The sequence below is a fragment of the Vicia villosa genome, linkage group LG1 (assembly GCF_029867415.1).
Source record: "Vicia villosa cultivar HV-30 ecotype Madison, WI linkage group LG1, Vvil1.0, whole genome shotgun sequence".
In the NCBI taxonomy this organism is placed as follows: Eukaryota; Viridiplantae; Streptophyta; class Magnoliopsida; order Fabales; family Fabaceae; genus Vicia; species Vicia villosa.
The window spans coordinates 116,402,005-116,426,791 of record NC_081180.1 but is presented as its reverse complement, the minus strand read 5'-3'; the positions used below and the strand labels follow the sequence as shown (position 1 = coordinate 116,426,791).

The window sequence follows — 24,787 nt, the reverse complement described above, 5'->3', positions numbered from 1 at the left end:
TCTTTTCACTCAATTCTTCTCTTTTTTCAAAGACTTCCCCTCTCTCCCCTCCAAACTCTTAAACATAACCTAAACAAACTAACAGAGTCTGCGAGCAAGGGTAACATCTATTGCACTCAATAGTTGGTTGTAGATTGACCTAGTCACTATCTCACAATGGTATCCGCAAGGGTCACATTCTATTAGTGGCGGATAAGAATCCCTGGCGGAGATGCATGCCACTAAGGAATAATTATCTTGCCTAAATCAAACCATGTAGAGCAACATTCTCAACATCCAACATCAACAACGAGATACAGATGAACCATAGGGCATACAGGTAATGGACCTTAAATCTCTCTCTGCCAAAATGTGGGACTCCCGGTTCTAGAAAATTTCAAGCCACCTTCATTAGTGAGGTTCAACGTTAAGAGCGACCCACATGAGCAAGTTACCTCCATCAATATGCATATGGAAAAAATAGGCGTAACAAATTAACGAAAGTGAAAGTTCCATCGAGATACCAAAGAAGGTGGTATTGTGCTGGTACATGAATTTGCCAAGGTTCTCTATGACAATCTACCAAGACATCTCTAGGAACCTAATTCACTAGTTCTTAGTGAGCAAACACCGCAAGGTGTCCAATAATAGTTTATTTATTTTGCGCTAGGGATACTCCAAGTCACTACGAGAATACCTAACAAGATTCAACGGGGCCACCATCAAGGTGATTAACCCCAATCAGGAGATGTTCATTGGAGATTATCAAAACGAACTTAAGGTTGGACACTTCAATGAGTCATTTTCCTAGAAACTAACAGACTCCATGGAAAAAATATGGTGAGGGTAGAGTGTTATGTGAAAGGTGAGGAATGCAACATTGAGAAGAGAGTCAAAGATGCAAAAGAGGGAATCAACAAGAGATTTAAATCCTCCCATCAACAAAATAACCACTTCCCTCAACCTATATATGATAAGGTGACCTTCAAACTTGCTAGAAAGTCTGCATATATGGTGAGAAGTTCTCCAGAACAAGGATATTCCATAACCTCCAATCCCTAAGTGCCTAAGTGGAAGGTGATGGAAAATGAGCCAAATACGTGGTGCAAATAACACAAAATGGCCATCGTACAAACAACCATCATCAACTAAAAAAATAAATAAATAGCCTCAACTATAAGGGCCACTTCAGAAGATATGTTCAGGGTGTGTCATATAAATCTGGAGGAAGACAACGCTCATTTGAGTAGATCGACCCAGAAACCCCTAACTCAGAAGAAGGAATAAGCCGAAATAAAGGAGTGGATGTGAGTCAAATTTCCATACGCTCAACATTGTCGCTAGAGGCTTCGATGAGGTGGCGAGTCAAGCTCTTCTCGAGAAAGATATGCACGCTAAGTTATGCGTGTGGTGGACTCGCCCTCAAAGCACATATCAACCTAAGTTCCCGAGATCATTTTCTCGCATCGTGATGCAGAGTAAATCTTGCGTTATGAAGACGACCTCTTAGTCCTCAGCATGCAATTATTTAATTGAAATACCAGGTGCGTCCTAGTAGATCCTATTAGCTTAATTGATATCCTTAACTGGGAATCCTTTGAAAGGTTACAACTAGATCAAGAGCACTTACACCATTTAAAGATTCTCTGGTGGATTTATCGAGAGAACAAGTTAAATTCAAATGCTACATCTCCATCAAAAATGCTACCAAAATAACCTTAGGTTATATAAGGCATCAAGGAACGCCTTCCCAAACCCATAGCCTAACTCCCACAATATAACTATTGCCCATCTGCAAAGCACGGGTACTCCATTTTAAGTAAAGTACCGGTACCGGGTACCGATACGCGTATGGTACTTACCCAGTATGCACCGAAGCCGTACCAATTTTTTTAATTTTATTTTTAAGTTGGTACACCAACCGGTACACATTTGGTACCACGTACCCAACTTTTTTAATTTTTTCCAATGGTATAATTTGAAGAAAAAAAATTATTGGGTGAAAATTAGGTTATTTATTCTATTTATAAATAAAAAAAAAGTGAAAGGAAAACTAATCTATTACATTGAAATTTCTTTCTCTCGATGAACTTGAGATAGAAGTCGCACTTTTTAATGATATTGGAGAAGAAAATATTGATATTCAACCATAATTTTATGATTTATTGATACTTTTAAATGTAATTTATTTATGTTATTGCATAAATACTAATTTTTTTTAAGCAAACTATTTTTTAATTTTTTGTTATTTAAATAATATAATTCCTTAGTTATTTTTATAACTATATTTTTAAAGCATTATACTAACGTACTCGTATCTTAGTTTTTCTAAAAATGTCATTAGGTACGCATCCGTACCTATGCAACGCAGTTGCCCATAAAAGATTTTAAAGAAGTCTATATCGACCCTGACATTTTCTAAACCACGAAGTTGAGGACCTCCCTATAAGAGGATGAAGAAAAAGAGTTCTTCGCCCAACTTTAGAAGAATATAGATCTATTCCCTTGGAGCCTCTCAAACATGTTCGGGATAGACACTATATAGTGTTTCATCGTCTCTTCCACAACACCTCCGCTAAACCAATCATACATAACAAAAGATGGAAGAAGAAAGAAGGATAGTCGTTGATGAAGAATTATAAAGCTGAGAGTGGCTAGATTTATTAGAAAACTCAAGTATACCACTTGGTTGGCTAAGGTCATGATGGTCAAGAATGCCTCAAATATCTATACCATTTTCCCATCATTGATAAATTGATCCACGGTTCTTCAGGCTACAAGATGTTGAACTTCATAGACACACTTATTTAGGCTACAATCATATCAACATAATTCCTCTGGACGTGCATGAAACGACATTCATGACATACAATTGCAACTATTTCTACAAGCGGTCGCCACCTTCCAAAGATTGATGGACGCAATATTTTTTATTCAAATAGAGTGAAACATTTTCCAAACATGTGTTAAGTACAAGAGTGAACATCGTAATGAAAAAATTCATTGAGCCCACGCTTGAGAACTTTGACATATTTGAAGTGTTTATATAGTGGAGGAAGTGATGTACGTAATTAACACCGTGCGGAAAATACTTAGATCGACACAGCTATAACACCTGAATTTACACACAACCAATTATATTTTTTTATTAATTAAATAATAAAACTAAAATTATCTCTCTCATCCATTATCACAACCACCATCCATGTTGGCAATTAAAAACAAAATTAAATTTTAAATAAATTTAAATTCTCTCTCTTCTTATTGGTTGTTCCTAAATATATGAATTTAGTTTCGTGTCCATGCAAGAATTGCTCACACCGTGCACAATCCATTCGAATAGCTCAAACATGTAGTATGATTTTAAGAAATTAGAAGGAAGTAAACAAGCTATTATAATGAGGATGACATTAACAACGCCTCTCTGAAGGCAAAGAGCTATGATACATTTGCAATTCAGGAGAGTATGTGAATGTACGTACCTAACATCAAATAACTAGCAACCTATACACACACATATATATAAGCTGGTAATCAAATGGTAATTAATAAACCAATTCAATATAATTAATCAATAGTAGTCACAATTAAAACGTCAAATTAATTGTTTAGACTAATGTGCAAGCTGGTGGGTTGAGTTTGCCTCCAAAGATAGCTTTTGCATTGGCACAGTCAGATACAAATGTTGTATTATGTGGACGACCAACATAAGACAAATCTACATCTGCTACCTCAATGTTTTCACATGGATTCCTTGTGCTGCATTGCAATGACACTGGAATGTTTGAGACTGAGGTTCCACTTATATTACGGAAATGAACATCACTAATCTTCCATACCGAAGTTGAGGCCTGTATAAACCAAATATCGTGCAAGCAACATCAGTCACACAGACACCGGACGTGTCACAGACACATTGACACAGATAATAATTTGAAAAATTACAAGATATGCATGTGCTATAGAGATAACAATGATAAGTAAGATTGTTTCCTTACCACTCTAGCCTTTTTGCCATAACTCTGGTCAATAACAATGGGATTCTGGACAGCGTTCATGATCAAGTTTTCATAGATAATATTTTTAGCCTCGGCTGGTTCTAGTCCCAACCAAGTTTTAATTCTAGCCCCATTGGTTGTATTTGTGAACGAGCAATTCCTAACAAAAACACCATCCACAGTTTTTTCCTCTCGTCTCTTACCAAGACTTCCAACACTAATTCCGTGTCCAGGACCGCATGTAATGCCAGTGATAGTAATGTTTGATGTAGTATGTCCAATTGAAATGCAATCATCACCGGTTCCAATGACGCTGTCGGTGACACTAATCAAGTTGCTGGAGCTAATATGCATACCGTCGGTGTTTGGACTGTCCCCGGGAGCAGTTATGGTGAGGTTAGTGAAAGTTACGTTGCTGCAACGATGAAGATGATAATGGAACCCCATGCTGTTTAGTGATGTTATGTCTGACACAACGGAGTTATTTACCTTGTCGAATTTCAAAGACTGCGCACATATGTACGAAATTGTCAATATTATTATTAGTAAGGCCTAGGTCAACCAGACATAGATGTAGTGTATGTGAGTTTCTGATGATTATTGCGTCTGCGACAAAAAAATAAAGAGAGGACATGATAAAATGATATGCTTACATCGGGAAGGGAAACACATTTTCCTTTGTTTTGTTTGCAATCATTCAAAGGCCAACTAAGAGCTCCTTGGCCATCAAAAACTCCACTTCCTTTCAACACCATGTTATCAACTTGAAAAAAAGTGATCCAATCTGGACTAACATACTCAGACATTTCTGTGGCTTTAATAGTTCCTATAACTTCAACAGTTATGGGGCTTGGGCTTGTGCATGGACCTGCAAACGAAATTTGGCCAGTACGGAATATTCCTTCCGGAAACAAAAGCGTTGCTGGTGTAGTACTGTTCTTGCATGCTTCTATCCATGCTGCCGTAAACGCCTGCACAATATAATACAAAAATTTACAAATATTATTTTTTTTTTTAAAAAACCAGATATTCTCTGCGTGCAATTGTAAAGATTAATCTCTGGTGCGCACAGATGCAAAGACTAATCTCTGAAGCCGAGGAGGAAATGTTACAAACATTGTTGCACATGTATTTGGACAAAAAGTTACATTTAAATTTGAAAGAAAATGAACTCACTACAACATTGTCAGTTTTGTCATCAGCAAGAGCACCGAAGGTTTTGACGTCGATAACTGCCGGACCACCATCGAGGAGGCTACGGCGGTCCTCGAAGCTACGGGATGCACCTATCAAGCTACAAAAAAAGAAAACAATGCCTAAGAAAAAAAGGGTCCTCACCGTAGCCATAATTGGTGATTATTAATTACAAACTTGATTAAAATATATGTTTAAGGTTTTAAATTGCAGTTTCTGGTAATATTGAGGTTGCAATTTTTGCAACCTAACTGCAATTCTGAAACCTTGGGAATTTTGGAAGATCAATTACATGTGACTCGAATGAATTATATTTATACCAGAGAATTATAGATTATACTCTAGTTTTGAAATCTATCTTTGGTGATTAATCTCCTATTAATCTGGATAACGTATGTCTTTTGGTTTTAGTTCTTCTATTTTTAGTGTTGGTTTCCTCTACATTTAGCTATACATTTTTCACTTATGTTAACAAAAAGATTAAAGAATTAGTGTGTATTACTGGCCTCTTTTGAGCCCTTAGTTTTGTAACCAAAAATGTTGAAAAATTTAATTCCATCTTTGACTGCATTATTGCATGCATTGGATTCACAACTGCAAAACTGGTTGACTGCATTTAGAAAGAGAATACAACCGATAAATTTTAGGATGTGATTATGTTAAGAATATGGATAAAGATATGCGATTATTATAAATGACATAGGTCTTATGTGAGTCAAAATATAATTATAATTATAAAAAGTTTATTCAAGAATCTTAAAAAATTTGTGCCGGCCAAAGGCCTAGCGGTGAAGCATGGACATCTTAACCAACTTTTATGTATATAAAGTACCTCGTGTGAAGAAAAATGTATGGTTCAACTTCACTCTCACTCACACATTATTTTTCATATTTTTGTGACTTTGGCATTGGAGTGATATCCTCGAAGGTGAGTCACCTCTCTGCGGCATTGTATATTGTTTCACCGATTCAAGATCTCATCTCACCACTTTACAAATTATTTATGGTTCCCAAAAAAAATAGTGGTGTCGTATGTGGAAATCAACTTCTGATTCCTAGTCGTTATCGTAGTTACAATTACGCTAAGAAAATTTTGATCTCATTTCAAAAAGCACCTTAGATCATTTCAACTCCGGATCATCTCCAATATTCGTCATCGATTTGATTGATAGGAAACTTCTTAGGTAGGGGGAGAGAGAGAGAGAGAGAGAGAGAGAGAGAGAGAGAGAGAGAGAGAGAGAGAGAGAGAGAGAGAGAGAGAGAGAGAGAGAGAGAGAGAGAGAGAGAGAGAGAGAGAGAGAGAGAGAGAGAGAGAGAGAGAGAGAGAGAGAGAGAGAGACTCCACCATAAAACACCCTCAAATCAATGATGAAAATCGTGAAGCGGGGAAGTATATGAATATTTTAGGTTTTCAAGACTATGAAAAGGTGGATGGAACTCCTAACACGACACTTCCACTAGTCATTACCGCCACCTTAACAAATCATTAATATTTGTGGTATCCCAATCTGAACCCTTGATTAAAAGGCCAGTTATCTCATAGATCAGTGGAATCAAGATAATAGGGATAAAATAGTCATTTTACCACAAGGAAAATTTTGGACATTTTCAACGATGTTACATTGTGTCTCGAGTCAAATCAAGGTCTAATTAGGTTTAAGGAAGTGATTAAGTCGCTAAGTGATTAATTAAGACCAAATGGGGCAAGTAGGAATTAACTAACGAAACAAGGATAAAGTGGTCTTTTTGGCCTTAGCAATATCATGATTCTTTCTATTAGGAAGAAATCAAAATTTCTCCATCTTAAGAGAGGTACTTCAGGTTATGGGAAGAGGAGAGGGAGAAAGGACAACTTCAACTCCATCTTGTAAGAAGACGTAGATTGTGTTGGAGCTCATCTTCATCATTTCTTTCTTGCATGGAAGCTTAAGGCTATGTTTGGGAGTTTGGAGTGGATGGCTTCGAAAATATATATTTTTTTAAAATCTAGAAAATTTTTTAACGTTTAAAAAAAAGATTTTGGATAGAATGTTAAAATAATGTATATTTACTTTTTGAAATACTATAGCAACAAAAATTATATTTGAACATTTTGTCTAAGCCCTCCAAAACTCTCTTTTAATACCAATTTTGAGTTCCTCTAAATTAAAGGGTTTTTGGTGTTATGAAGAAAATCAAATCCTCCAAAACCCTCCAAACTAAAATCTTTCTATTATTTTCCTTCAATCCTTCCTATTTTTCAAAGTCCTCCTCTCTAAACTCTCAAACATAACCTAAAGGAAATTATCATATTTACTCTCCTTCCTCAATTTCTGTTAAAGCCTCTCTAACCATTTTTTTCTTCATGTGTTCTAAAGAAAGAATCAATGTTAAAAAAGAATGTGATAGCCAAGCCTACAGTTAGGAGAAATGGCCCTGGCCTAAAAAATTGATGAAGATCAGTGGAAGATTGAATATGGGGTTACATGTATCTAGAAGAGGGGAAAAGTTCATCATCATCTACATTGTTAAAGTGGATAGCATGTCGCAAGCATGCGAAAATAGCAAAGTAATACAAAAAAGTTATTGTTCCTTAGAGACCAATTTGAGTGTTAATTTCTATTACCTCTGTGTTTATCTAAGACATACAATTTTTAGTTTTAGATGTTGTTTTGTTCTAACAACTAAAATTCTTTTAAATATGGGATATAGGAAAGAAAATAGTTTTGTAGAAAATAAGAAAAATTAAATAACACCTAATTTCGTCAGAGTGTTGTCTTGTCCTAAACCAACAAACTACCTAATTTTGTTAGTGTAGCTTGTTCATTTTATGATTTTAGGAACATCTATTAAAAGTGGGGCTTTCTCAATAGATTTTAAGACATTTTCGTAGCCTTAAACTCAGTTGTCTTGTATTTCTCGTTCGAATACCTATTTACAACCTTTTAGTATGTGATCATGACTTTACTTTGGTAGAGACATATGTATTAAAAGTCGAAATCGAGAACAATCTATGTGATATTTTTATAATGAAATGAGAAAAATCTACATGATGACTGCCGTAGGACAATCCTCATGACCCTAAATTCTTTCATAATCTATTTAGACATAATTGAATTTAAAACATATGTAGCAATAAGTAAAAACATACACATAATAGGAAATTATATAAAAACAAAATTAGAACATGTATTTTAGTGAAACAATTATATCAAATGCTCTGAAGAGACTTTACATAACAACGCAAGCTTAAACTTAAGATAAAGAAAATGCAAAAAATAAAATGCTTGAAAAATTAGATTAAGTTTAAATTTGGTGATTTGTTCTGAGTTATAAATCGTATATATAGACCCTATGAAATAAATTTGTAATAATGATATTTAATAATTAAAAAATGCACGGGAAAGCAAGAGGTCCTCGAATTAAATAGAAGAATCCAAAAAGATGCCCTGTCACTAGGAGAGTTACTGCTATAACAAGAATTACGGGATGACCGTAATTTTCATGAGACTTGTAATTTCATATTACTCTTTGGGCATAATTTCCTCCATAATGCCTAAAATAAAATCCCGATGGGAGGAAAATTACGACCTTTTTTATTATTACGGGCTGACCGTAACTCTCTTTGTCTATTGATTTTTCCTTAGCTTTTTATCCCAATCATTAGCAATTTGGTCCTATATCTTCGGAATACTTGAAAGGCTGAAACACACAAAAGTAGAAATTTCATAGTAAAAATGAACAAAATGGATAGAAAGGATTAGGGCTGGACAGAAACCCGAAAACGGCCCAACCCGCACTAACCGAAACAAAAAAACCGAATTGGGCCGGACTTATACGGTTTGGCGGTTCTACGGGTCCAAGTTGCGGTTTCATCTGAGCTCCAGTGGGCGGGTTCGGTTCAAGAAATTGGAACTGCGGGTAACTATAACCGCCCGCCTGTAAATGCCAGATATGATGTATATTACTAGTAGGAAGACTCATATGTTATATTATTTCTCTCTCTTCACGTTCCTTCCTTTCCAGAATGTCGTTGCAGCCTCAACCCTAAAGTTTGATTTTGTACCGCCGTAAATTGCAACGAACAATCGCCGTCTCATTTCTGTCTGGTGCGTGGTGTTCATCACACAACTATTCTCCATTTTCTATTTTTCTAGTGTATGTACCATTTTGAATCCAACTTTTTTTCATTTTTATTTTCGTTTTGAATAAACGCTTTTCCTGAACCAAGATTATGGTTAGGACTTTACTGAGTTATGAAGAACATAATATTAGGGTTTAGAACTTTACTGAGTTAGAGTTTTTTTTCTTGTTCCCTTTCTCTTTTCTATTGTTTTGAAGAAGATAAGATTAGGGTTTGACATTCTTCCTATGTCTTTTGCAGGTTGTGGTCTTTGATAAAAAGACTGAAAGATTTGAAGCTACCTGTTAGATACTCAGATTGCTTAACTCATTCAGGTACAATTCTCTTTCTCAGGTTTCTAATGCAACTTACTCACTATTAATTGTTGTATCGGGTGTGTATATGTGTATACATAACACTGTGTGTATATGTAACACTGTTTAAATTGCAATTATTTCCCTTTTCAAATGCATTTTATAGAGGGCTAACTGATCTTATATCACCATCTTGGTTGAAATTATTCATCACTAGTGAATGTTATTAAGTATCCTCTTTACTAAGTATGTTTAAAAGGTTTTCTTTGTGAGTTTAATAATTCTTCTTCTCTCTTACTAAGAAATTGGAACGGAATTAATGTTATTGATGTTATATTGTTTCTACAACTTGATATTTAATCTAATTATTATTTCCATATAATTTTTTAGAGATGAAATTTATGTAGTTCTATCAACCAAATTGTATAAGTTAATTTACATTTAACTTTACCTTTTGATGGATATTGATATGTTCATTAATGCAGCTCATTATATAAATACTCACACTCATTATATAAATACTAATTGTTATTTCCATTGATGCAGCTAATTAAAAAGAATGACCTTTAAATGCTGTCTTATATAAACTATGTTCATGCATGCAAGACAAGAAGCCTTCATTGAGAATGCACATATTATCATCAATGGTCTAATTAAGCTTGTGGACTACCCTCATAAGACGGTATCAAAATTTTCTTGTATAATTTATTTACTGCTAAAAGATGCTGACTTTAGTTGTGTTATAAAGCAACTTCACTGCCTCTTCAACATTTTACCAGCAAGACATGCCTGAACTCCTTGTTAATTTTGGCTGTAACTTAGATACTACAAAAACCCGTGTCTTAGTTAAAAGACAAGCTGGTTCAAAAGACAAGCTAATTCAATACTTGATGGTTCTGTGTATTCGATCACTTACTTGATTCCCTTTCTAATTAAGAGATTTAAATTTCATATTATTAACCTTTTTTTTTGAAACATTTGACTGAGTACCTATTTTTTATTCTTCATACTATTAATGTTGAATTTCAGGTTCTATAGGCAATACCAAAGTGTCTCGATGATTCCAAGAGATCTGTTTGCAATGAAGCTGTCAAATGTCGCCAAGCATTGTTAGTTCTTCATATTTTTTAGATATCTTTACAATTCTATCCATTGCAATTACTATTATGTTTGCTTCTTCTACTAGCTCAACAAATTTTGGTAATTCTAGCCACAACCGTGAATTTCAAAGTTTCCCCGGTAGTTCAAGAGTGGCAGAGTTTCATGGTTGAATGTTCTCAAAAACTATACTAAAGATGTAAATTTGATATTCCGTATGTATTGTGTCTTTACTAACTCTAGGGTCTCAATTTCTCTTGTTCAGACCTGGTCTAAGAACTTGTTGAGCTAAAAAAGCTAGCAGACATGACAATTGGCTCAGTCCTCACTATAAGTATTAATGTAGAATTTTAGAACTTCCACATTTAAACTAAGTTTATAAAATTCTTCTCTTCAAAGTTTATCTGATATAGATTTGTGCGTTATGTTTTTGACATTCTCCGTGACGAACCATTAACGTCAAAAACTGGAGTAATTTCTTAAAAACCATTTCTTCCAGTTTTGAATTTCTTTCGTCATTGAAATGGTAAGGTATATCGACAAATATTTTGATTGCTGATAAATTTTGGTTGCTTTGAGTAGGTTATTCTTGTTGGTGTTGGTGTTCACAATATGCACAATAGTATATCTCTATAGGGAAGGAAAGCTAGTTGGAGTTAAATGTAGAAGGCCATGGATAGTAGTTATAATATTATTACTATTTAAGTTGTAGTGATTGTAGTTAAATGTATTGGATTGCGAGTTTAACAGTTTTGTGAGTATTTAAATTTATTTGTATGTTGGCTAATTCTAAGTTGAATAGTACTTTTTAATATGTATATGGCTGATTTCTCATATTACTATGTAGGGATGATTTCACATTATTTATTTGATTAGTTTTGATGGAAGTAAGGTAAATTTCTAGAAATTCAGGTGTTCTTGACTTTGGTTTTCATGGAAGTAAGGCCTATTTGGTACAATAATTATCTGGAACTAAAAAAATATAATTTTTTTCAAAAATATTTTTGGACTTTAAAACGTGATAACCCATTAACCCGATTAAACCATCCGCAGTCACCCGCAACCCGATTTGGCCCAACCCGTCCTAACCGATGTAAAAATTGGGCGGAAATGGGCCATTCAAATTCATCCACGGGTTGGGCTGGGTGGCACTTTTGGGCCCGAACCCGCCCAGCCCGACCCATTGTCCAGCCCTAGAAAGGATCAATAGAGCCGCCAAAAACATATTACTAAAGATAATGAAAATAACATTGATCAGTGGGTTCCTAAGTGTAGTACCTCATTTTTTCCCATTGTTATTTTATGGACTGATATGGAAACAATTGCAAATAAAATCTCTATGAAATTTCAAGGATCAAGAACACTTGTATAAAAATGAATGAGTATTTGATTTCAAATTGCAATGGAAAAGGTGAGTTTTTATTTCTAAAAGTATAAGTATTTATAACACCGTAACAACTCTATGAATGTGTGTGAATCAATGAAAAGAAGCAATGGTTAAGGAATGTGTTTTGTAAAACGTTCTGATTCAAAACAAATTTGAAATAGCTACTGCATAGTGTGGAAATCGATTTTGGAATATGGGGTAATTGATTTCCTTGAAATGTTGCAACTGGATTTTCAAATTTGCGTGAGGGAAATCGATTCCCATAAATGGGGTAATTGATTTCCATGCCTAAAAAAGTTTTCCATAAAAGACGTGCATGCGGAAAAACGAAGGGGAAATCATTTCCTCATATAGGGTAATCAATTTCGTGAAGTGAAAAATTATTTTGTTTTGAAGCCAAAAATATTTGTCACTTAACCAAATGGATCATGCATGCAAGTGAATATTTGGAGTATTTTTTTAGCACTAAGTTATCAATATATATTGCATGCTTGTACCTCAATAGATCAAGAGCAATGGTAGCCTTCAAGGAAAAAGGTCTTGAACTATTTGATGCTAGATTTCACATATGATGAGTCTTAAATCATTTGAGTTGACAAAATTTGAAGCTTTTTCCATACTTTTTGACATGATCATTTGATTTGCACTTTGTCTTCATCAAAACACATTGTATGGAGAGTCTTGACTTCACATTCTCCCCCTTTTTTATGATGACAAACAATTGAAGCCTTATGGTAAATATTCCCCCTAACACTGATAACTCCCCTTTGATCCATGCATCCATGTATGAGAGTTGTTTTACAATTTTTAAAATTACTGCATAATTTTGTTAGAGAAAAGAGACACAAAAGGCCATAGTATCTTATATCTTCTCCATCTTTTCATTAGCAAAAAGGATGGGAAAAGTTGAAAAAATTGAACCATTAAGCATAATAATATCATATCATAACTTAACAAACAATGCATAAGGTAAATATAGCAAACTTCAAAATAACAAGATAATTGAAATTATAGCATAAGAGACTAAGTTGTAAACGACCAAACAAAACAACAAGGAAACCACATTATCTTAAGAACACTACAACATACTTGAAACTTAAATAAAATAAAGCATACAAACTAGAAATAGAAGAACATATTAATCACTTTCATCCATCTCATCATTCTCTTCCTCTTCCTCCTTCTATTCTTCTTCTTCCTCACTCTCTTGTGTCGCACGCTCGCGAAAAATGAACAGAGTCGCCACCGATATATTTATCCCATAAGGGAAAGGAATATCAGAAAACCTAACAAAGGGTAAGAACAAGGTCTTGCGACCAGAGAATCAAGGTACGGGAGTCGGTTACGCAAGGGGAAGGTGCTAGCACCCCTCACGCCCATCGTACTCGATGGTATCCACCTATGTTTGTTTCTATCTAAAGGGTGTATAACTATGTCTATGTCTAAATGCGAATGAATGCAAAATGTAGGGAAAACAAAGAACTGTACTCGCACGGGCCCTACCCCGCTGCCTACGTATCCTTTTCAGGAATCAGAGTTACCGTAGCTCGGCTAAAGATTTTCTGTTTGTTTTTGTGTTTTTTAATTGGGCAGTGTTAACGTTCGCGCTCTTGCATAAGGGATCGCCTACGATGCGTACGAGCGGAAATAACAGCGCCCTTAAGTGCCAAAGAGGCAAAAGAAAAAGAAATGATTGGTTTGTGTCTTTTAGGGTAATTCCATGATGACGAAGACCTACTACAAGGCTTCGCATCACTTCCTTACTTTGTTTTAAATCTGACCATTTATTAGTGTTTTAAGTGTTTTTGATTGGTGTTTTTTAAGGGGATTTAACTTTGTGACTTAGATCATACCAAAAGGATTTTGTTTGTTTTTTGAATATTTAGAGAATGCACATCGAGGTCTACACCACAATCGATTCTCTAAATGACGGATAAGAAATACATCGAAATCTACATTCCAATCATTTCTTTTCCGTTTAGTAGAAAAGAACGTACATCGGGGCCTACACCCCAATCATTTCTTTTCTACTACGTGGGGAAGAACGTACATCGGGGCCTACGCCCCAATCATTTCTTTCCCACCATATATCAGAAGTGTGACAGTATGATCTTTGTCAGGTTTTTATTAAGTATTTTAGAGTTGAAAAGGAAAAGAGAATGAGAAGGGAACTATTCCTAAATTCTAGTCTAAGTTGTCTATACAAGTCTAAATCCTAATGTTAACATGGGACTAAATTCTAAAAGGAGCAATAAAATGATATTAACAAAATAGGCCAAAATATGGCCAAAAGCTAAGTAACAAAATCACACAACAATTATACAAAAATAAAATGGAAATGATACGAAAACATAAAGAAAGCGATTCAAGTGTTAGTGCAAAATTAAACTAAAAAATACTACTATTTTTATGGCATTTTATGAACCAATCAAAAATCAAAGAAATCACCAATTAAAAAAAACTAACTAAAAGAAAACAATATTCCTAAAATTCTAACTAGTTAAAAACTATTTCTTATCAATCTTTATTTTTTTAAAAGGAATTGAGTTAACAAGCAAAAAAGAATAAAAGAAAGTCTATTTTATTATTTGTACTAACAGCGAAAGGGGGTGCATGAGCACTTTCAGAATGAACTAAAATTAGTTAAAGCGAAATAAGGCCTGAACATGGGGGGTGGAAACAGCGTTGGCGCCCAGGGCCCAGTCTAGAGTGTGGTAGTGTATTAGTGAAGCATAGGTGTGGTTCAGAAACAATGAGGGCCCAAACGCGCCTGGCCCAATCACTACACAAACCATTCCAATTCATCCTTGTTTCATTATTTTTATTCAGAATACATTACATGGTTTTTATGGCCTTTGAACGTGACATAAAAGAGAGCTACTATATATCAATTGGTGCACCAATTTTAAGTCACTAAAAACAAAAATAACACCATCAGCTAATCACAGGCTAACACGTCACACACCAATGATTATAGTAAAATAAAATCAACCAAATAAATGGGGAAAGGAACCAATGATGGAGCGCCACGTACACCACCGGCGCCATCCCCCTACAACACCATGCACAGACGCCGGAACACCAACTCCGGTCGTCTTCTTCGTCCATCACCACCACCGGAGTTCATAAAAAACTCCAGAAATTCAAGAAACCACCATTGTCTGGCTCGATTTTCTTCCCTGATTATAGATCCAACCTTAGTTTTCTCTGAATCATTCTCTAACTTTGAAACCGAGAGTGCTTTCGAAACCCTAACATTCAAGATCTTCACTAAATCTCGTTCCGAATTCAAATTTAAACTCATACACGTTCAGAAAGCTTAAGCATATGATCTAAACATGTAAACCACGTTCATAATAAAATCAATCTCAAGAATCCATAAACGGAGCACACATACAAAAAGAGCCAGCTCAGATATTTGCAGATGCACATGTTGGCATTAAGATGCTAAAGAGGATTCGAACACTTACCTGTTGACGAATTCTGAATCAAGCCGTGAAGAAAACTCCACGATTCTTTCACCACTTGAATGAGACGAAGACGATGCTTAAGGTATGCTGAACTCAGAGATTCGCGTACGTTGAAGGAGGGCTCAAATCTTGCTCAGAAAATCAATGGTTGGTGATGGTGAGCACGGAACTTGAAAGAGAAGCCATAGTTGTTGAGTTTGTTGTGGAGTTGAGTTCGTGAATGAAGATACTATGGTGGTTATGGAGGTTTTGTGGTGGTGGTTGAAGGAGGAAGAGCAATGGAGGTTGATGGTTGAGTTTGTTAGAGTTTGTTACAGGATGTAACAAACTTTTTTTTGGATGTGAGTGATGGAAGAGAGAAAGAAATCCGAGAGAGAAGAGAATGAGTTTGAGAAATGAGAAAGAGTGTGAGTGTGAGAGAGTGAAAAAATGAGTGTGTGTTTTGTATTTATAGAGTAAGTGTGAAAGGAATGGAGAGGTTTCTATGAGTGTGGGACTTGAATCCTCAATGTGCAGTTGTAGTAAGTTTTCGGGTGTGGGACCTTTGCCATACTTAGTGCACAAGTTTATGCAATTGAAGTAAGTCTTCCATCACCTTTTGCATGCTGCCCTATGCATGGTTGCTTGTGGTAAAGGAGTGCACTGCTAGCAGACCATGGGGTATCCGATGCATCACAATGCCCAAATACCTCACTTTGAATGCTTACATCCCTTGCTATAGGTCCTCAAACATCCTACTCTTGGTATCAATTTGTAGAGGATGCATAGTAGAGAGAGATTGATGTTGGTATGCTCAAGTGATGATGCCTATACTCTTCAAAAAATGAGCTGGAACATGGTAACATGCGCCCGGAGTGAGACTTACGAGCATGACCTGAATTTTGTGCACGTACCCTGGCAGGAACGTGATTGGGTTGAGGGGTGACTTTGAAGCTTCATAACTTGCTCAATATATGCCCAATTGATGTGACTCATAGCTCTTTGGAAAGGGGACATAGCAAGGAGTAGTTTGATACTAGTATTGCTCAAAATGGAGACTTGTGGAGGGAGAAAATAGCACTTGAATTCAGCCCACCATGTGTTTGTATAAATGCCTTGCGCGTGCCCTGGAATTTTGCCTAGCCAGATGCGTAACTTTGACTTTATGAAGATGAGACTTTGGGGCCTTGTAACTGATTCATTCTTTGTCCAAATGGCTTGATTCTTGCTTTGTTGGGTAGAGCACATGGAAAGGATTGGAATGATACCAAGTTTGCGTTTGTAGAGTTCCTGAATTGCCCTAGAATTGGCTTCAAAGTTGGCACGCCACGTGCTTGATGAAATGTGTCACGTATGATCAGAATTGTGCCCAGCTTCATGACTTGAGTGAATGTAATTCTGAAAACTTCAACACTCAATATCTCTTGATCCAAGCCTCAAATGGAAAAACTCCCAACTAGAAAATTGTAAAGGGCTATGATTTGAACACTTTTGATGTTGAGCTTGTCTTAAAATCCTGCCATTTTCAACATGATAATTGGACCTGAAGTCAGCTGCCCAGCCAATTGGAAATTCACTCAAAAATTCTTTAAGTGTAGAACTTTCCTCTTTTGGCAAGTTCCCATTTCAACTAAATTTCCAAATTTGGCAGTTTTGATTATTTCTTGATTTTTTTCATTTCTTTGACTTTCTTTGACCGATTTTCCACCAAGAGTCAATATTTGAATAATTTTCCTGATTTTGACCCAAAAGTCAACCGTTCTGATTTTTTTTCGACTATTGATGAAATTCCCGATTAAATCCCTTCCAGTCAAATCCCGTCAAACAAACTCACCCACACAGTCGGCATGAGAAGCTTTTCACACATAGAAACCGTTCCTGATTAAATGTTAACCAAAAAGTCAACTGGTTGACTTTGGTTAAAGAACCCTGATTTGGGAGACCAGATGATTTGCCCGCCAATATCCTTCAACCAATGCCTTGAATTGAGATCGAGAGAAACCCTAACCCAGGAGGACTTCCTTAAACATGGAACCACATGGTTACACCTCAGTCTTCTTGTTCTCTGATCAAACTTCTTTGCAATAGAGCTCCTTCTTGCTAGCCTTTGAATATCACCAATGATATGAATGTATGAATGTGAGTTATGACCTAAGTGATGTATGTACATGAATGCAAAACCTAAGCCAGTCAGAAGTTAAGGGGTAGGACAAATTTGGGGTATGACAACTGCCCCTATTTAATCGTCCTATACTCGAAGGTGAGGTTGGCGCCAGCCTTTCGAACATTCGAAGTAGAGGAAGATTAAATACCGAAGACCTGAAATTTGTCCTGAGGGGATGAAGTGGTTTTTATTCCTTTATTTTCGTCTTGATATCTGCTGGGGAAAGAGAATTTTTTTTTTTTGGTGGAAGAATTTATGGTGAGTAATGGATTGAATGGTGATAGCTTGTAACGTAGCCAAAGTGCCAATACAAGGTTCTCAATGGAAATGATTGTTGTATGAAACTGTGATTTGAAAATACGGGTTCGACGGAATGATAGGATCTACGACCCACAAGAATGAAAAGGATGAGGATAAGGTCAACGGACCTACGATCCACAGGATATGAAAAAGATGAGGATAAGGTCAACGGACCTACGATCCACAAGAATGAACAAGATGAGGATAAGGTCAACGGACCTACGATCCACAAGAATGAAAAAGATGAGGATAAGGTCAACGGACCTACGATCCACAAGAATGCAAAGGATGAGGATAAGGTCAACGGACCTACGATCCACGAGAATGAAAAAGATGAGGATAAGGTCAACGGACCTACGATCCACAAGAATGCAAAAGATGAGGATAAGGTCAACGGACCTACGATCCACAAGAATGCAAAAGATGAGGATAAGGTCAACGGACCTACGATCCACAAGAATGAAAAAGATGAGGATAGGGTCAACGGACCTACGATCCACAAGAATGCAAAAGATGAGGATAAGGTCAACGGACCTACGATCCACAAGAATGAAAAAGATGAGGATAAGGTCAACGGACCTACGATCCACAAGAATGAAAAAGATGAGGATAAGGTCAACGGACCTACGATCCACAAGAATGCAAAAGATGAGGATAAGGTCAACGGACCTACGATCCACAAGAATGAAAAAGGTGAGGATAAGGTCAACGGACCTACGATCCACAAGAATGCAAAAGATGAGGATAAGGTCAACGGACCTACGATCCACAAGAATGCAAAAGATGAGGATAAGGTCAACGGACCTACGATCCACAAGAATGAAAAAGATGAGGATAAGGTCAACGGACCTACGATCCACAAGAATGCAAAAGATGAGGATAAGGTCAACGGACCTACGATCCACAAGAAAATTATTGACAGCACTTAGACTGGGATCGGGGATTGGTAAAACCAAGTATCGGCACCGTGGATGGAGGAGATTTGTAATGGAGTAGCAGATATCAATTGGAGTTTGTAAGGATATTTTATGTGGGGATGTATCATTGTCTTGATTGAGGGATGATTTGCATTATCTGGCTTATGCTTTGTATGTACGTTTGACTTTTTCTATGGCGTAATGTTCCGCTTTTGACGGATATGCTACGCTTTTTGAGGATGCAAATGCTATATGCAATGGATTCTATATGCAAAGAGTGCCAAATAAAGGCCCTTGGTGGGACAGGAGAGTAGGCTCATTGGGGTCCGTTGCCTTGTGATCTTGAACCATCATCGTGAATTGATATTGGAACCCTACAGTACCAAAGATTATTGGCAACTGCGTTGAGGGTTGGAACATAGCCCCGCTGGGGATGAAATGATTTTGCTCGACTTTCCTTACATCCTATGCTGCTTGGGGAGTCACGAGTTTTGAGAGACCATTCTTCGTCTGCCATATGGGAGAGGGATACGGACCTTTTCATGTGCTCCATGCTTACCCGTACTGATGAATTATACTCTGGAACTTTCATGCGGGATGATGATGACCTCTGTGACATATCATGAGCCAAGATGGCGGCTAGAACCTGCAACCTGCACAGAAAACAACGTTTGGATGCAAATGGTGCCCCTTAGAGCACTTTTATGTTTATGTAACATCATGTTTCGTTTTGATTTTGTGATTATTGCCCCCATGCTTTCAATGCAATTTTTAATAACGAATTAAATCATACCTCGCATGTGCAAAAATGAAAAGAAAGAAAGAAAGCTTTTGCATCGAAAGATCATTTTATTGATGGAATGCCTGTGAATAGGCTTCTGTACAAGGAAGCAACTCCTAAATGAGGTAGTTGTGAAAAAGAAAATAAAAAAATGCAAAGAGCAAAATGGCAAAGAAAAATGCTCGGATTTCCATTAAAACTGATATTGCTACAGTTCCCATATCCTCGATCCTCTCAATGCTTTGCTTCAGAAGGGTAATGGTTGGATTGATCCATCCGTTCTGTCAAGGGCGTATAGTGGTCTTTGTGAAAGATATTCAGACTGCAGCCTCTCGCTTTTGATCCCTAACTTTTGCCTGGATCGCCCTTTCGGGTTTTCAATCCAGCGGGATGCCCCTTTTTTGCCTAAGTTGCCCTTTCGAGTTTTCAACTTAGCGGGTTATTCTCTTCTCTTTTTTATTTTATCCCTAATTTTTGCCCAAACCCTTTTGGTTTGCCGGGATGCCCTTATTTTTGCCTAGGTACGTCGACCTAGCGGGTCTTTTATGCGTAGTATTTTTTGACTGAGTCTGAATTGACTGGAAGCGGAACGTCTTCCCCATCCATCTTTGTCAGGATCAAAGCACCACCTGAAAATGCTTTCTTCACAATGTATGGTCCCTCATAGTTGGGAGTCCATTTGCCCCTTGGATCGATGTGAATTGGCAAGATCTTCCTTACGACTAGGTCACCTGTGTGGAATTCTCGAGGCCGAATTTTCTTGTCATACGCTTTCTTGATCCTTTTTTGGTACAACTGGCCATGGCAGATAGCAGATAAGCATTTCTCCTCAATTAGATTGAGATGATCAAGCCTCGTTTGAACCCATTCTGTTTCATCGAGTTTGGCGTCCATCAAGACTCTCAACGAAGGAATTTCCACTTCGACAGGTAGTACGGCCTCCATACCGTAGACAAGAGAGAAGGGAGTTGCCCCAGTTGAAGTACGAACCGAATTTCTATAGCCATGCAAAGCAAACGGCAACATCTCATGCCAATCCTTATACGTTCTAACCATTTTCTGGACGATCTTCTTTATATTCTTGTTAGCAGCTTCGACTGCGCCATTCATCTTTGGCCGATAGGGTGATGAATTGTGATGTTCAATCTTGAACTCTTCACACAACTCTGCCATCATCTTGTTATTAAGATTGGACCCATTATCAGTGATGATCTTGTTTGGAACCCCATATCGGCATATGATCTCTTTTTTGATGAAGCGAGTAACGACTTGCTTGGTTACGTTCTTGTAAGAAGCAGCTTCAACCCATTTGGTGAAGTAGTCAATAGCAACAAGAATAAATCTATGCCCATTTGAAGCTTGTGGCTCTATCCGCCCAATCATGTCTATGCCCCACATAGCAAAGGGCCAAGGTGATGTCAGAACATTCAGAGGGGTTGGAGGGACATGAATTCTGTCAGCATACACTTGGCATTTGTGACATTTCTTCACATACACATAACAATCACTTTCAATCGTCATCCAATAATATCCTGCTCGCAAGATCTTTTTGGCCATAGAATGTCCACTGGAATGAGTTCCAAAAGATCCTTCATGAATTTCCCGCATGATCAATTCTGCTTCGTGTCTATCCACGCATCTGAGCAAAACTGAATCATAGTTTCTTTTGTACAGGACGTCTCCTGACAAGAAGAATTTGGATGCTAACCTTCGAAGCGTTCGCTTATCACCAATCGTAGCATCTTCGGGATACTCTTGCTTCTCAACATACCTCTTGATGTCGTAATACCATGGCTTTTCATCATACACATCTTCATTAGTGAGACAATGAGCAGGGAATGCATGGGCAGGCTCTTTGTAACGGAGGATCGTTATGTCTGGCACTTCCTTAGGGGAGCTAACTCTGAACATAGCCGCCAAAGTAGCCAAAGCATCTGCCAATTGATTTTCCTCTCGGGGGATGTGATTGAAAGTGATTTCCTCGAAAGCGGGCAACAACTCCAAGATATAGTCCCTATAAGGAACTAAATTGGGGTGCCGTGTTTCCCAATCACCTCTTACTTGATGTATAACCAGGGCAGAATCCCCATAAACCTCAAGGATCTTGATTCTCATATCAATGGCTGCTTCGAGACCCATTATGCAAGCTTCGTATTCTGCGACATTGTTTGTGCAATCAAAGCATATTCTAGCTGTGAAAGGGATGTGAGTTTGACGAGGAGAAGTCAAAACTGCCCCAATACCATGGCCCATAGCATTTGATGCACCATCGAACGTGAGAGTCCATCGCTCTCCTGGTTCGGGTCCTTCATTATCATCTAGTTTCATGATATCTTCATCAGGGAAGTCGAACTTCATTGACTGATACTCTTCTAATGGCTGATGAGCCAGATGATCTGCAAGGACACTTCCTTTGATGGCCTTCTGTGTGACATACTGGATGTCGTATTCTGATAAAAGCATTTGCCATCGGGCTAGTCTTCCTGTAAGAGCCGGTTTTTCAAAGATGTACTTTATCGGGTCCATTTTGGAGATCAATAGAGTGGTGTGAGTCAACATGTACTGCCTCAGTCGGCGAGCAGCCCATACCAAAGCACAGCAAGTTTTCTCGAGTAGTGAGTAACGGGATTCACAATCGGTAAACTTTTTGCTCAGGTAATAAATGGCGCACTCTTTTCGACCAGACTCGTCATGCTGGCCCAGCACACACCCCATAGATCCTTCAAGCACAGTTAAGTACATAAGAAGCGGCCTCCCAGGAACCGGAGGCATGAGAATTGGCGGCTCTTGGAGATACTGTTTAATCTTCTCAAAAGCTTCTTGACAATGATCATCCCAACGGATATCTTGATTCTTGCGCAGCAACTTAAAGATGGGTTCACAGGTGTCAGTGAGATGAGAAATGAACCTGGCTATGTAGTTCAATCTCCCAAGGAACCCTCGAACTTCTTTTTCATTCTTCGGTGCTGGCATGTTCTGTATTGCTCTTACTTTATCAGGGTCGACCTCAATCCCTCGTTGGCTCACAATGAATCCAAGTAATTTTCCAGATCGCACTCCAAAAGTGCACTTGTTTGGATTAAGCCTCAACTTGAATTTACGCAAACGAGCAAACAGTTTCTCAAGATATACCAAGTGTTCCTCCTCAGTTTGGGATTTTGCAATCATATCATCGACGTACACCTCAATCTCTTTATGGATCATGTCGTGGAATAGAGTCACCATTGCTCGTTGATATGTTGCACCAACATTCTTAAGACCAAAAGGCATCACCTTATAACAGTACGTACCCCACGGAGTGGTAAAAGTGGTCTTGGTCATGTCTTCTGGAGCCATCTTTATTTGATTATAGCCGGAAAAACCATCCATGAAGGAGAACACCGAATACTGAGCAGTGTTGTCGACTAGCACATCAATATGAGGCAGAGGGAAATCATCCTTCGGACTTGCCCTATTCAAATCTCGGTAGTCAACACACATGCGTACCTTTCCGTCCTTCTTAGGAACAGGGACGATGTTTGCAATCCAAGGAGGATATTCACACACAGATAAGAAGCCAGCCTTCAACTGTTTTTCAACTTCTTCCTTGATTTTCAAAGCCATATCAGGTCGAGTTCTTCGTGGTTTTTGCTTTACAGGCGGACATTCTGGTTTGAGCGGTAACCTGTGCATAACTATGTCCGTGTCTAAACCAGGCATGTCTTCGTATGACCAGGAGAAGATGTCAACATACTCTCGAAGCAGCTCAATCAACCTTCTCTTTACATCATCTTGCAAAGCGGCCCCTATCTTGACTTCTCTCTTTGCCTCTTCTGAACCGAGGTTGATGATTTCTATGGCTTCTTGATGTGGCTGAATAGATTTCTCCTCTTGTCTCAAAAGTCTTGCCAATTCCTCAGGGACTTCACAATCTTCCCCACTATCCTCATCAGCTTGGTCAATTGGATTCTCAAGGATATTAAGACGTGGAACTGTAACGTTATCATTTTTGATGGAATTCGAGCCGGATCTGCACGACGGATGATTTATGCCTTAGAATGCAACACATAAAGAAGAAAAAAGGAAAAAAAAAACTTTGCCATTTTTGAAAAAAGTTTTTTAAAGTAAAAACAAAAATGAAAGAAATGGAACAGTAATTGCATGCGAAGATATGATTTTCATTCAATATTAAACAAATTGAAACAACATGGGGGCCCTTCTTTATACAAGTGGTCAAAATGCTTAGGGCGAAGCATATGACTTATCGAAACAAGAAAATTACATCTCCATAAAAGTGACTCTGGGGATGTCCAAGATAGTCCAATTGTTGAGTTCCTGTCCAGGCGCAGCATGGCAAATGAATCTGGAGAGATCTTCTTCGTCATCATCATCCACGGCGAGAACCTGACTTCCAGAACTGGTGCTTGCACTGACGAACACTTGAGAAATGGGGGGAATCACCTTCTTTCCGGGAATTATGCTGAGCTGAGTAGACGAAGATGGTTGATACCCAAGGCCATACTTGTCTCGTTTCTCATGGACATCAATCAGCTTGCCCCAGGCACTATGGGGAGTACCAGCTTCTAAGAAGGCCTTAGCATCATTTAAAGACGAGAGGGGTGCTCCGAGTTCCTTCTTATTCTCAGTCACGGGGAGTTTATCAACTGACACAATCTCTAAGGCTTGAAAAGGTGTCTCTTGTATCTCTCCCTCCACTTCAACATAACGGTATGATGCCAGATTATTGACTATCAAATCCTCTTCACCAGTGATCACAACAATCTTGTCGTTCACAACAAATTTCAAGCACTGATGGAGAGTAGATGTCACAGCTCCAGCAGCATGAATCCAAGGACGACCCAAGAGGCAAGTGTACGAAGGGTTTATATCCATAACGTAGAAGGCAATGTAGAACATGTGAGGACCAATCAAGACTGGCAGATCAATTTCTCCTTCTACGGACCTTCTAGAACCATCAAATGCTCTAACACTCATAGTGCACGGTCTCATCATAATCCCATCCATACTCAACTTAAACAAAGTGGCCTTGGGCATCACGTTAAGAGAAGAACCTGTATCAATCAGAACTCGAGACAACACAGCATCCAGACACTTGACGGAGATA

At 37.8% G+C, this 24,787-nt stretch overlaps 1 protein-coding gene across 1 annotated transcript; it reads right to left on the bottom strand.

The window, feature by feature from the left end:
• Positions 1–3,361: 3,361 nt before the first annotated feature.
• On the bottom strand, positions 3,362–5,464 carry LOC131615042 (exopolygalacturonase clone GBGE184-like). Its single transcript, XM_058886561.1, has 4 exons — positions 5,154–5,464; positions 4,631–4,948; positions 3,978–4,484; positions 3,362–3,830 (listed from the first exon to the last, which is right to left on the bottom strand). The coding sequence occupies exons 1-4, from the start codon at positions 5,322–5,324 to the stop codon at positions 3,588–3,590; spliced, it is 1,239 nt and encodes a 412-aa protein (XP_058742544.1). The 5' UTR covers positions 5,325–5,464; the 3' UTR covers positions 3,362–3,587.
• Between the last annotated feature and the right edge of the window lie 19,323 nt (positions 5,465–24,787).